Source organism: Euleptes europaea, chromosome 11 (assembly GCF_029931775.1).
Source record: "Euleptes europaea isolate rEulEur1 chromosome 11, rEulEur1.hap1, whole genome shotgun sequence".
In the NCBI taxonomy this organism is placed as follows: Eukaryota; Metazoa; Chordata; class Lepidosauria; order Squamata; family Sphaerodactylidae; genus Euleptes; species Euleptes europaea.
In genome coordinates, this window is record NC_079322.1 from 28870351 (window position 1) to 28885068 (window position 14718).

Genomic DNA, 14718 nt, shown 5'->3' on the forward strand with positions numbered 1-14718 from the left:
CACCTTTTTCCCCTGGGGTTGTCATCTGGAAAGCATATTAGGAGTCAAATACCATCTGTAAAAGGTTTTATACCAGTTTTCTTTCACTTCTTGGCAGACAGTATATTTCAATTCAGAAGTGCAAAGTTTTTCCCATAATTCCATGTTGATCATTTCTCCAAAATTTTGCATCCACTTTATCATATTTATTTTCACTTGTTCTTCTTCAGTATCGTATTTCAGAAGAAGCTTATAAATTTTCCCTAATACGTGTGAATCATTTTTAGATATTAACTGCTCAAATTCTGTTAGTTCACGAAATGACTGAGGATACAAACAATCTTTTTGCAAATTGGACCTCAGTTGTAGATAAGTCAACCAATTCAACTTTTGAAATTTTTCTTGAAGTTTGATCAAGGTCTTAATTTCTCCCGTAGGCTCTATCATATCATTGTAAGTAAAATAAACACCCGGTTTCAGTTTAACGTTGTCGTGGAAGGCTTCGATTGGCGACATTATAAAAGGTGGAGAAGGGCTTATTCTCTTCTTGTATCTTTTCCACACTTTCAATAGCGCTGTTTTAACATCGCAGTCTTCTATACACCATTAAGAATTGCATCTCACATGCCTATAGGGCATTTGGACTGTCCACTCCATTACACATCACAGCACATTCAGTTAGAAGCGCTGCTACAACTACAGCCCTTAGTCACAGAGTTTCAGTAGAGCAGATCTGTAATGCCGCTACATGGTCATCATTTTCAACATTCATAAGGCACTACAGAGTAGACTCTTTTGCACAACAAGGTACCACCTTCGGACGAGGGGTACTTCAAGCAGTGCAGGATACCTAGTCTCTCCCACCCTGTACATAGGTAGCTCCGGTACGTCCCGAGCTGAAGACACCCTCCTCCCTCAGAGCGAGAAAGAGCCTTGAATTACTTACCGTGAAGGCTCCTTCTGCTCTGAGGTACAGAGGGCGTCTTCCCCTCCCGATGGTACCTGCAAACATGCAAAAAAAGAAGAAAACATATATACATATCAGTTTTTGAGTACATTACATGAACATATTTCTGTTTTTACCACAGTCCTCTTCAGTTTGGAGTATACAAGTTTCAGGGGAGCGGTTTGCCTACCCCATGTTGTTCTGTGTTCAGTTTTCTATGTTACACAAGGAAGGGCTTGTTTTTTCCTTCCAATTAGGTGCTTTCTGTCTATCGTAAATAGCTCTTCAACTACTGGAGCTCTCAGAAAGGAGGGGGTCACTTCCTCCGGGAGACAGGAAGACCAAAAGAATTTTATTCCTGCCTTCCCTAGCAACAGCAAGGAAAGAACCCAAACTGAAGACGCCCTCCTCCCTAGCTGAAGATGCCCTCCGTACCTCAGAGCAGAAGGAGCCTTCACAGTAAGTAATTCAAGGCTCTTTCCCAGTGGCCCCCCCTTTCCTTTAGCACCAAGCACATAAGCACACACACACTCCAATGTCTGATAAGGTGCGCTCCAGCGTCTCCCCCCTCCCCTTCAGTAACTTTCGCTTCGCTCTGCAAAAGGACACTGTGAGCTTTCTCAAGGAAACAGGCTCCATTCATTAATGTAGCAAGGCTCACGCACGCGCTGTAGAAACTAATGACGTTGCATTGATAAGCTAACATCGGATGTTAAGAAAATGTATCGTTGTATTGGAACGTCAAACGTCTATAAAACCTCTTGCATTTGCCCTGCCTCGGGGTGACAGGATCGCAGAGCTGTTTGTCTGTATCCTGGCTCACCCAGTTATGACCTCTTGGCCAATAAAGCAAGCTGTAAGCTCAAACCAACCTCCTTGCCCTCATTTGCTCTCATTGGACTCTATGAGAATGGGGGGAGCACTTCAGTTTCAAGGCCCAGTCCTTAGTTCTCAGTTCAGTTACTTCAGAATACTCAGTAATATACTTAGATGTTGTTCAAAATATTCTTCCCCTTGTCACTACTCAGGTCTGATTTTAAAACAAGTATGTGAACAAGTGTTCACAGAGTCTCTCCACACCACCACACAGTTCAGGAGCTCAGAACTCTGTCCTTCCCAACTAACTGCTAACTGCTTTACTAACTGCTTTAACTGCTTTAAGATCTCCTTCTCTCCCTCCAAAAAGAACCCTGTCAGCTTTCCAGACTCCGCCCACTGCTCGCTGCTATTGGCTGACGGGTTACCAAGTCTCTCTGTTTAACCCTACATCCGTCACAGGAGCCTCTAACAAGAGTGAGTTGGTGGGGAACTTCCCCCCCTCCCCCATGCACACACTTTCATTTAACAGAAAATTTAGTCTGGATCCCACTGGGTCATGAAATGGGGTTTTGATCAGGCCAGGCCAGGCTGAGCAAGACCTTTGCCTGAGAACTTTGGTCTTTCCTGTTGGGCTCAATGGCCAAATAGTTTAACTGCACTGTATGTTTATTGGACTCAAATAGTTTAACTGCACTGTATGTTTATTGGACTCTATGGCATTGAAGTCCCTCCCCAAACCCCGCCCTCCTCTGGCTCCTCCCTAAAAACCTCCTGCTGGTGGCAAAGAGGGACCTGGCAACCCTACCCGCACAGTTTTCCTGACCAGATATGCCCCCCAGGGAAACACTATTTGCTCTGTTGGGCAGGGCCAACCGAAGGGTTTTCACTGCCCTAGGTGAGCATTGAGCTAGGTACCTATGGTTGCCAACCTTGGGCTGGAAAATTCCTGGAGATTTTGGGGGTGGATTCTGGGGAGTTTAGGGAAGGGAAGGAGCTCAGCAAGGATGTGATGCCATTCAGTCCACCTTCCAAAGCAGCCATTTTCTCCAGGGAAAATGGTCTCTGTATTCTGGAAATCAGTTGTAATTCTGAAAACATGCCAGGCTCCAGGAGGTGAATAACCCTGCTGGGGAAACTTACATGTAGCCCTCCAATACAAATATCTTTTCTCAACATTACAAATGTTTGCTCTCAGGGTTTTCAGGTCAGAAAAATTGCTTTCTCTCCCCACGTGCCATGGTCCTGATCTAAATCGGGGCCCTGAATGCCAGGAAACTTAGTTCCAAGCATGGGACTTTTACTCATGTAATCGACAAGATCTAGAGTAAGCCAGGAGGTAAAAGGTAAAGGTCCCCTGTGCAAGCACCGGGTCATTCCTGACCCATGGGGTAACGTCACATCCTGACGTTTACTAGGCAGACTTTGTTTACGGGGTGGTTTGCCAGTGCCTTCCCCAGTCATCTTCCCTTTACCCCCAGCAAGCTGGGGACTCATTTTACCGACCTCGGAAGGATGGAAGGCTGAGTCAACCTTGAGCCGGCTACCGATCGAACTCAGGTCAAGCCATGAGGACATGAGGATAATGTAATGTGATCAGGCCTCATCCATTCTAAGCTTATTAAGGAAACAGTACAATGTCGTTCTTGGACTTTATGCAACAGTTTCTTTTTATTCCGCTTTGAGGAACATACCAGAGCTTCTCAGTCCATTAAGTAGAAGTGATAATTCAGTCTCTATATTTGCTTTCATTTCCACATCTTGCTTTGTTTTGTTTTCATTGTGTATCACAAAAGCAAAAATTCCCCACAAACACTTCCTGCAATCTGTTTTCACTTTGGTTAGCCTGGTTCACTTATCTTTAAAAGACTTCTCTTTTTTCTTTTTCTGTGGTAATTTGGTATAATCAGGGTAACGTTATTGATGCCGTTTCAAATAAAACACTAATGTTTAGCTAAGCTGACTTGTTCATGAATCTATGAATCTATTATTTATATTAACAGAAGACAAAGTCAGTCTTAGCATGCTAAGACAATGCTTTAGCCAGGTGTGGGTTCAATATTTTGGGCTTCCATAAGCAAACCTGTAGGGTTGTGGCCCTCTGGCGACGCTGGCAGACCACCGCTATGACCACTAGGCCGTGTTTAGCGAGTTGGCAAACTGCCGCTATACCATGCACGGCCTTGGTGGGGCAGTCAGGTGATGGCTGGCAGGCCACGTCACTGAGGCTGCCCCTCCTCCGTAGAGGGGGGGGTAGAACAATAGACAAAGGCTTCTAGTTCCTGCACCATATATGCTCGGCTGACCTAGTTTGCTATCTCTGCCGCTACCATGGTTACTCACAACAGTTGCAAGTTACAAGCAACTGTTATTTACTACTTGCTATAAATAAAACGCAGCTCTGGGACCAGAGGTCTGTTTTCCTTGACACTGAGCCTTTTGTCTTCATTCTCTCAATTCCCACATCTGGTGCCGCCGACGTGATTCGACGTGATTCACTGGGTCTCGCCTGCTTACCACGACTGGAAAAGGTTTACGCGTACTCTCAGCTCTTTGGCTCCCACGGCTCATCGGCCCCCTCGGCTTCGGCCCCCATTGGTAAGTATGGGTGAAACATTATCTTCAGAGCAGGTAAAGCATGCTGAAGAACTTTATCAATTGGTGAGACATAACGGGGACTCAGTGTCGACAGCAGACCTTAAGGATCTCCTACGGGAGATTGATTGTCAGTGTCCCTGGTATCCCCAGGAAGGCACTCTCAAACCAGGGGACTGGGAGCAGATAGGAAGGGACTTGAAGGGTGAGCCCCATGCACCAGTGCAATATATTCTTGCCTGGCAAAAGGTTTATAGAGCTGTCTGCGCTGGGACGCCAGCGGACAACATGCTCTTGAAACCTGCTATGGAGGTGACACCACCCCCCTATCCGGCTCTCCTCCCTGCAGCCTCGTCTTTGGCTCCCTTATCTCCTTCTCCCGCTTGTCCACCGCCTCGATCAAAAGTGGCGTTGGCAGTCCAGGCAGCCCGCTGTAATGGGGACCTGGATCTTTCCGAAGAGTGGGAGGGAGATCCACCTGCGTAAATCTTTCTCTGCCTTGAAACAAAGTCCCAATGAGTCATATGCAAGTTTTGTAAATCGGCTTAAAAATGCCATCTCACTGTTTTCACTGCCAAAAGCCCAATCGCTTTAGGAGTAAGTGCCGAGGCCTCGGTGGGGGAGCCTACCGAGGGAGTGGTGCTAACACTCCTAACTCTATGTTGCACAAGCACTTCAACAAACCCTCCCTGGTGAGGTTGCCCTTGTTTCCATGCGTGCTGAGGCTCCTCCTGGCACATACCTGGCCTTACCTACCTGTGCAGCCCAGCAACAGGGGATCAATGTGCAACCGGACAAGGTTGTGGTCCAGGACAATTGTATTTGTTGTTTTGCAGTGTTGGAGCGCTCTTCCTTTGAATTTAAAGGAAGGTGCTTCCTGTGCACACCTTGTGCCGCTCCCGCCCTCGGGAGTGGACAAGGGGGATTTTTCTTCTGATTCCTTACAGATTGCCTTGGTCACCGAGAACATCTGGCACCAGAAGCCAATTCGTGAGTATAAGGTACAAGGTAAAAAATTAAGAGGTCTTCTCGATACTGGTGCTAATGTTTCTGTGATCACCCCTCAGGATTGGGACCCCTCCTGGCCTCTAGAACGGTCAGCTGCTGTCTGGGGGGTGGGGGGTTCCACGCCGGCACAGCAAAGTGCTCGGCCTCTCCTTGTCACTACCACAACTGACCAGCAGGTGGGGTACGTGACTCCAATTGTCGTCCCACTTAAAGTCAATCTTTGGGGGCGAGACCTTTTCTCTCAATAGGAGGCTACTTTAGTCACTAATGACTAAGCCTCGTGCCCTTGCCTTATCATGGCTTTCTACAGACTATGTGTGGATCGACCAATGGCTACTGCCTGGTGAAAAATTGGAAGCTTTGCAACACCTAGTTGCAGGGTCATTTGGTTCCTTCCACTAGTCCCTACAATACTCCAGTGTTTGTCATCGAAAAGAAATCTGGCAAATGGCGTTCAAAGCATGATTTGCGCGCCATCAATAAAATTATCAAACCTATGGGTGCCTTACAGTGTGGCTTACCCAACCCAAACATGATCCCTCGTAATATGGCTATCATTGACCTTACAACCTCAGGATCAAAAATATTTTGCCTTTCAAACTCAACAGTCACATTGTCTATAAGTCCATTTTTGTGGACTTATTAGGTCACCTCACACTCCCAAAATATCCATAAGTGTCTGCAACGGCAATAGCATGCACCAGATGCTCAAAAATCACATCTCCAGGCCATTCCGGGAGAATCTCCAGGCCATTCCGGGAGATTCTCCAGGCCATTCCGGGAGACACCCCCATGTCCATATTCTGGTGGAAGTTATGAAGGTTATAATATGTACAAATAGTGTAGAGAAAATAATGAATTTACAATGTAGTTCTTCAAAGGAAGGTGGGAACATGAGACTGCAGCTCATGGTACACGTGGTAAGATGGAATCTTACTAACAAAGTCAGTGAAAGACATGGATTGTATAAATAATGTGAATGATTCTACAGTGGTAACTATGTTTAATTAGACTACATCTGCATCGAAGCAAATAACAGCAGAAGTTTCCCACCAGCCATTAAAATGTATATATTTGAATGTTTATGCTGTCTTTGTGGGTGTGACACCCAGGGCACTTTGGCCTCTGGATCTGCATGCCATAAACCTTTCCCCCTCTTTTTCTCTCCTGCTCTCTGTTTCTCTGCTACACACTTCACTCAGTGTGCCTAAACAGCACACAAACACGTTCACATTCTTAAAGTTGCAACAATTCTATGCCAGCCAGCTCGCTGTACTCCCCTCCCGTTGCTACGGCAAAGACCTTCAGTAGCATCTCCTGACCAAAGAATTAGTTGTTTAAAAGGTTCTATTGTTCCTTGGAAATAACTTTCTGTGCTTAAGTCAACTGCAGTTCTAACACTTTTTGTCCTTTTAGGGTCCCTTTGTATGGGCCCATTTTATTTTTGCGTTTTGCAGTTCTATACTAAAATTAATGGAAATTATAAAAAATCTCCACATTTTTTTCTTTTGCTTAGTCCTTTTTTTTTACTTTTTCAAATACTTCTGGAAATTTGTTTCATGTTTGTCACATTGGTCTTTTTCCTCATGATGCAGTCAATCTCATCTCTGACAGTTTGTATGTGTGTAATGTCATTTCTCAGGTAGAAGGTAGCTACGTGTCTCCTTCCTGTGATGACAATCTCTTAAGTTTGTTCATTGCTTTGCGCTCTCAATTGGCAAAGCGCACTGGATTGCTGTTTGTTGCTCATATCCGCAGTCATCAGCCCTTTCCTGGCATTATTTCTGAGGGTAATGCACGGGCTGACTCCCTTGTTTCCTATGCTGCTCTCTCCCCCATTGATTTCACTTGCCCCTTGCAGAAGCCTCTGCCATCATTCGGCAATGTCCTCAGTGTTCTGGACAGGCTTCCTTTCCTTCCACTGGTGTCAACCCTCGAGGTTTTGGAGCCAATCAATTGTGGCAAATGGATGTTACTCAGTTTTCTCCATTTGCTCCCTGGAAATGTCTCCATGTGGTTGTGGACACCTATTCTGGTTACCTATTTGCCTCTCCCCAAAAGGGTGAGGAGGCTAAGCACGTCTGCACCCATTTAATTCGTGCCTTTTCGGTTATGGGTGTTCCCTCTGCTTTGAAAACAGGACAATGGCCCTGCCTATTGTTCCTCCGCCTTTGCTGCCTTTTGTTATCGGTGGCAAGTGCGCCATACCTTTGGCATCCCATATAATTCCACGGGCCAAGCCATCGTGGAACGTGCCAATGGCACTCTCAAAAGAATGCTTGAAAAATTGTAAAAACAAGGGGGAGTTGGCCTCTCCCTCTTGAACAGAGAGGGCCTACTAGCTCAGGCTCTCTTTACCCTCAACCATCTTAACCTTCTCTCTTTTAATTCAAAATTTGTTACTAGGACTCAGCGGCATTTCCAGGCCGACAAGCCGCTGCCACAGCCCCTGGTGCGCTACCGCCGTCTCCCCGACCCCCTTTGGCACGGGCCGGTGCCTCTCATCACGTGGGGCCGGGGCTACGCCGCAGTCCAAACATCTACTGGACCGTTGTGGGTGCCTGCACGGTGTGTTCGCCCTTATCTTCATGGCGTGGCAGCAGGATCTCCCCGACCCGAGTCCTCCAGCCAACCCGATTCCTGGCTTCCGCCTTCAGTTGGTGGACCCTGAGCCCATGGCCGAGAGGCGTCGTGGTCGTCGCAGATCGAGCCCTCCAGTAACTTGGGGGGCCCTCAAAGGCTTGTCTGAGCAAGCCCAACAGGAGTTGGCTAAGCAGCACCTGCCCATGACCCCAGAGAACTTTCTGGCTGCTGTGTTTGCCCAGCTGACTGTGAACTCAGTTATGATCATCTTTGTTTTTGCCTCCTGAGCTCTGGGGTGCAGGGGGTTAAGCATGAGTCCTCTGCTCCGAACTTATGGGTTCGTCATGCTTCTTACATGTTTGCTTTTCATGGCAAGAACGTTTCTCTGATTTATGAGCCTCCTCTCTCTGCCTCTGCTATGTCCTTTTTGCCTACTCCCTTTAACTCTCCTGAACTGGTTCTGTCTGAACTACAACATTTGAACCACTCCATGCTGTTTGCCTCCACCACTGACCCTCACTGGAACAGTACTCCTTTCCAAAGGTTTCGCTTTCATCGCTACCTACCTGGGTTGTGCTTCTGATGTTATGCTAGCAATCCTCTGTTTTCCCACTGGACTTATACGACTGCTGCTGATCAGATGTGGGGAAATAATGCAGCCAATTATACTGCTTGTTCTAACCATTTTTACCTTTGGGGTACTTTTAACTCTTCCTTTAAACCCAATCTCCATCTCATGAACACTACCACACAACAGTTGTATCACCGTTTACCGATGTTTTCCCCAAATGCTTCCCTGCTCACATCCGGAAGCATTTGTGGCAATTGGCTCATCCGAGACCCCAACCTTTGGTTCTTTTGGGGGTCAGGGTGGGCTACCAACTATCATCCTGGAAAATATCAGTGTGCAGTTCTTGGGTATCTTACCTTGCCAGTCCAAGTCCTGGATGCTTCTGGGACACCTTTAGCCAATCACAAAGTGAGGCGTGCCGCAGCGGCCCCCCTTGGCCCCGGGTGTTCAGATGAGGTTATTGTGGACACCCAACTCTGTGGGGGAAGCGACTGGGGTCGCGCCATAGGGATTTTGACTCTGGGGAGCTACCCAGGGATCATTGCCCAGGAGAACCGCCGTTCCATCTTAGGCCTCACTTGTAGGTTAGAAATGACTGTTAATGCTACAAGCCGCTTAATTCAAGATTTACAGCAAGAGATTTCTGAATTGCATCAAATCACCTTACAGCATCGCTTTGCCTTAGATTTTCTCCTGGCTCGTCAAGGTGGGTTTTGTAAAATTGTTGGTCAGGCAGGTTGCAAGGTCACATTCCATGACCTCAACAAAACCATTGAGGACGAGCTGGAGAAATTGCGTCATATGCTCACTAACAATGTTATTACTTCCGGAGCTCCTGGTCTTTTTGATTGGTTGACCAGCTGGCTACCTGACTTTGGGTGGCTGCGAGCAACTTTTTTAGCGTTACTTGGAATCATTGCTGGTTTTATTGCATTGGGGTGCTTTGTCCAATGTCTTCCTGGTCTTTACAATATGTGTGCTTTCTCTAAGGAGCATGTGCAACGTCACTTTCTGTATTACGCATACCATCAGCTTAAAACGAAAAAGGGGGAAGTGTAGGGTTGTGGCCCTCTGGCGACGCTGGCAGACCACCGCTATGACCACTAGGCCGTGTTTAGCGAGTTGGCAAACTGCCGCTATACCATGCACGGCCTTGGTGGGGCAGTCAGGTGATGGCTGGCAGGCCACGTCACTGAGGCTGCCCCTCCTCCGTAGAGGGGGGGGGTAGAACAATAGACAAAGGCTTCTAGTTCCTGCACCATATATGCTCGGCTGACCTAGTTTGCTATCTCTGCCGCTACCATGGTTACTCACAACAGTTGCAAGTTACAAGCAACTGTTATTTACTACTTGCTATAAATAAAACGCAGCTCTGGGACCAGAGGTCTGTTTTCCTTGACACTGAGCCTTTTGTCTTCATTCTCTCAATTCCCACACAAACCCTCCTCGATGGGCTCTCTTAACCATGAAGGGGAGAGGCAGTAAGGTGTGCAAACAGCTCTCTGCCCAGATGATTAATGTAAGCAACCAAATCCCATGCCAATTTCTCTTCTTATCTTCCAGTACTCTGCACTGTAACTAAAGGACAACACCATTCTCCATAACAATACTTCTGGGGAACTGTTGCCTCTCCCATATGCTTGTAGGGTTGCCAACCTCCTGCTATTACAACTGATCTCCAGCAGATAGAGATCTGTTCACCTGGAGAAAATGGCTGCTTTGGCAATTAGACTCTATGGCGTTGAAGTCCCACCCCAAACCCTGCCCTCCTCAGGCTCTGCCCCAAAAACCTCCCGCCGGTGATGAAGAGGTACCTGGCAACCCTAGATGCTTTGACTATCTAAAACAGCTCTGCCCGTACAAAATGTCCCACCAACTCAGTTGGAGTGTTCCTTGGAAGGAGCCATGCTCTGAATGAGAAATTTTTGGCTGGGAAAGAAAGGTAGACTCTTGCAGCGACCTTGGAAGCTGTGAAGAGGGGCTGTGGTTCAATGGTGAAACATTTGCTTTGCATGTGAAAGATCCCAAGTTCAATTCCACCATCTCCAGTTGAAAGGATCAGGTATGTGAAGTACCTCTGCCTGGAGACATGCTGTTTGGCAGAGCAGATAGACCTTGACAGACCATGGTCTGACTCAGTATAACGCCGCTTCATGTGTTCATCCTACCAAATGCCCTGTACAAATCATGGGGCATGAATGTCTGGACACCTCCAAGAGAGGACCAGAGTAGGGGATAAACAAGGCCAAAACCAAGTGGGACCATGCTGATGGAAGAGAAATTACAGGCAATTTTGTGTGTGTTCTTTAATTATGAATGTCCTGGAATTAGAAAGTGAACAGGGATTGCGTGTTTTAACCATATACTCTCCTGCCCACATCCCTAAGGCCACAACTGGCAAATTACACAAGCTTTCATGCACTTTAATTGCCCTCAGTAAATGGGCAATATTTTATTCCAGCATAAGCTTTCACGGACTAAAGCCCACTTAGTTAGTTTTAAAAAAACAAAAACAAAACATTGTGTGACTGACATCTACTGGTAACATATAAAATACTAAATGTTCTTAATGCAGTTTGCTTTTTTCAGATTAATACTGTCTGAAGGCATCTAAGATCGTGAGGAATCACACTGTGAATCTTGCTGCTACCCTCATGAGATCTCTTTGATATTTTTCCTTACTGAAATCTAAAAGGACACCACTTCCATAGTGTTTTACTGTCTATTATTACATTAAGGACAGTTCTGCTGGTAACCACACAGAAGACCACTTGGAAGTTTGCAAAGATGACATCAATTATTTGAGTTTTAGCAACTTTATTAGGAACAGGGCAATCTATGCAAGTGTTTCCCCCCCAATTTGACTTCAAACAGTTGTTAATTACATTAGCTAGCAACGTATTTTTTTAAAAACCTAATATGTAACAAAGTAAAGACTGAAAACGCACTAAAATCTGAAATGGAAAAACAACAACGATTTAATTATAGATCTCAACAATTGTAAGACAAAAGCAGAGTTATAAAAACAAAACAGTTTCTATGGATTTGTGAGGAACTGTATATATGCAATGCCATTGTGGAGTTATAGAACTAGAACATCTTGGGGGGGGGGGAATTGCACTGTGTTTTGCGGGTTCCATTCTGTCCAGTTGAGTTTTTACTACAACTCTCAGGCCATTCAGAAGCAGAAAATTAATAATGCAATCTTTGCTTCAATTATTCTGCTACAGATTTGTAGCTGATTTCTTCTTTGTTAAGCGTTAACGAAAACTTCAGCCTGCATTCAGATTCACTGACATACACACAGCATGAACACATGAAGCTGCCTTCTACTGAATCAGACCCTTGGTCCATCAAAGCCAGTATTGTCCACTCAGACCGGCAGTGGTTCTCCAGGGTCTCAGGCAGAAGTCTTTCACATCAACTACTTGCCTAGTCCCTTTAACTGGAGATGCCGGGGATTGAACCTGGGACCTTCTGCATGCCAAGAAGATGCTCTACCACTGAGCCATGGTCTCTCCCCAATTATGCTTGTTGTGATTTTTGCATGCAAAATATAAAGTTCAGGTATTTTCATACTCAGTGTATATAGTTTTGTTAGGATATATATATATAGAAGCGTGCATGTCAAAGGCAATATCTGAGACAGGTATCACAAATTTTGTACATCAGTCCCTTGATACCTAACAGTGCAATCCTAAGCAGAGTTACACCCTTTTAAGTACACTGAAGTCAATGGCTTTAGAAAGGTATATATCCCTGTTTAGGATTCCACTGTCAATCATTAAAACATTTCAGAGGTTTGAGCAATATGCTATGTGATTAATTTAAAGCAAAAAACCCTACCCATATTCCGGTAGGATACTCTTAACCCTTTCACATACAGTTCTGCAAGCATCTGAAATTTTAAGCAGGAGTAAAAACAGGGAAAAAAACCCTGATCCATTAGCTTGAAAATGTATTCTTCACAAATTAAATGGATGGGCTCCAAGCAAAAGAGGTGATCGATGTCTGTCTTCTGTCTCAAGGTAAAGTCATTTCATGCTCTTTGCAGTGAATATTGAAAAATAAAGAGTTTTTGCAGGATGGTGGTGCAATTCAGGTGACTTAACCTGTTCAGCAGCATTGAATTCAGTACATGGATGCATCCTCATATGGGCCTGCGTGAAAAGAATGAGCCCTTGGACTGGAGGGTTCGATCCTGCTGTGGTGAGAACAGTACTTCTTGCACAAGAGTTTTAGGTGCCTTCTGAATTTCACCCCAACCAAGACATAGAGCACTGGGTTGAAACAGCAGTGGCAGAAGGCAATTTTGCGGCTGACGTCAAAAGCGAAGAAAACTTGCTTGCGGGATTCACAGTCTAGTTTGATCATAAGAGTGGATGATGAAAAAAACAGGAAACCAAGCACATTGTATGGTGCCCAGCTGAGGAAAAAGACAAGCACAATGGCAAATATGAGTCTCACAGTCCTGTACCTCTTTTGAGACCTCGACCCAAGCAAGATCTTAAGCATCCGGATGTAACAAATTGAAATGGTAGAAAACGAGCACAGAAAGAAAGCAATTTGCTGACACAGCTCTACAAACTTCCAGGTGGAATTTATGTACTCACACTGCTGTTGGCCATTATGGTTGATTACAACTTCAGTAAAAAGGATTTCAGGAATCACGACCAACACGCTGATGGTCCAAATGGCCAAGCTCACCAGAACGCCACGCTTTTTTGTTTGTGATCTCAAAGTTGACAAGGGATCTACCACGGACAGGTATCGGAAGATTGTCATTATGGTAAGAAAGATAACGCCGCAGTAGTAGCTGATAGAGAAGATGGCACTGACGGCCTTGCAGAGAAAAGCACCAAGAATCCATCCATAGTAGTAGTAGACAATCCAGAAGGGCAGCGTGCAAGAGAAAGCCAAGTCAGTGATGCAAAGATTAACGATGAAGAGATTTGTTAAGGATGTGAGGTTTTCATATTTCGCTATGATCCATAAGACGAGGCTATTTCCTAGCAGACTGAGAAGAAAAATCAGAGAGTACAGGATGCTGGTGAACATGGCACTAAAACTGTAGAGGTCATCCATTTGACACCAATTTGTTAAAAGCGTGCCATAGTCAAAATCAGATGGTGTGAACGTGTTCTCATAGTTGTCATAGTCCTGATATTCACTCATGTTCATTCTTAATAGCCTGGCACACTTCTGCAGCAGGTAGCCAATGACAACTTCTCTGATCAAACAGTAAAACTTGCCACTGTGACAAATACATGAACTGCAAAAAGAGGTAGTGAAATTTCACGTCAAAGTGCAGTAAATGTTCATGTTGGAGGATTAGTTCATAATTCAGCAACGTTTTCTTTCTTTTTGATAAGCCAAAAGTGTGTTTTAGTTACCACAGAGCTCATTCACCTATTTTAGCAAATGAAGGATGAACTGTGTTACTCAGTGTCTTCACTTTGAGCAGACTTACATCGCTACTTTGGTTTTTCGTACAATATTTTAAACCAGCAGTCTCCAAACAGAATTTCAGGGAATTCTGGGCTCTTTAGAAGAGATTCCATGATATAGAGATCAATAACAGCAGTGCTTTTTTGTGGTGGTACTTGCTGGTACTGAGTACCAGAGATTGATGGTGGTACTCTCTGGTACTGAGTACCAGAGTCCTGGGGGGATCTGGTACTACGTCTGGTACTGAGTACCAGAGACCTGGGCGGGGGGGAGGGGGGCAGGTTTCTCCCAAGTCCTGAGGGGGGGATTTGTGGAAATTTGTGGAAATCACTGCAACCTTATGTATGAGTACTGGCATCTTTTTCTTTTAAGCACTGAATAATGGGGGTCAAAAGTTTTCCTGATAAACAGCTTTTTCTTCACCATTTATCTTCTCCTGTAATCTGCAGCAAGAGGGATGTGTTTGAGCCGGGCTGTTATATTGTATACACTATTAAGGGTGTGCATATCAATATGGCAAATTTGTAAAAACCTCAAAAATACATTTTCAGTATTTTGGGGTGTTTTTTAACCGGTACAAAAATGGCGGCAATTAAAGGGAGCTGAAAAGTGAATCCCCAAATACTGCCAAATGTATTCAGCATTATTTGGGGATGCTTTGGATCCACCGCCATTAAAAAAAAAAAAAACTCCCCCCCTCCCTCACCTGCTGCTGGTTGGTGTCCTGCATGTTCTGGGAGCCAGCGCAATCTTCCCTGACCCAGTCAAACTT

At 45.3% G+C, this 14718-nt stretch overlaps 1 protein-coding gene across 1 annotated transcript; it reads right to left on the bottom strand.

Annotated features, from left to right (window-relative positions):
- Positions 1–12629: 12629 nt before the first annotated feature.
- On the bottom strand, positions 12630–13679 carry XCR1 (X-C motif chemokine receptor 1). Its single transcript, XM_056857958.1, has one exon. The coding sequence runs from the start codon at positions 13677–13679 to the stop codon at positions 12630–12632; it is 1050 nt and encodes a 349-aa protein (XP_056713936.1).
- Positions 13680–14718: the final 1039 nt, after the last annotated feature.

What these genes read in the sequence shown, in the direction of transcription:
- XCR1 (XM_056857958.1), bottom strand. Translation starts at nt 13,679, where the DNA reads ATGAACATGAGTGAATATCAGGACTATGACAACTATGAGAACACGTTC.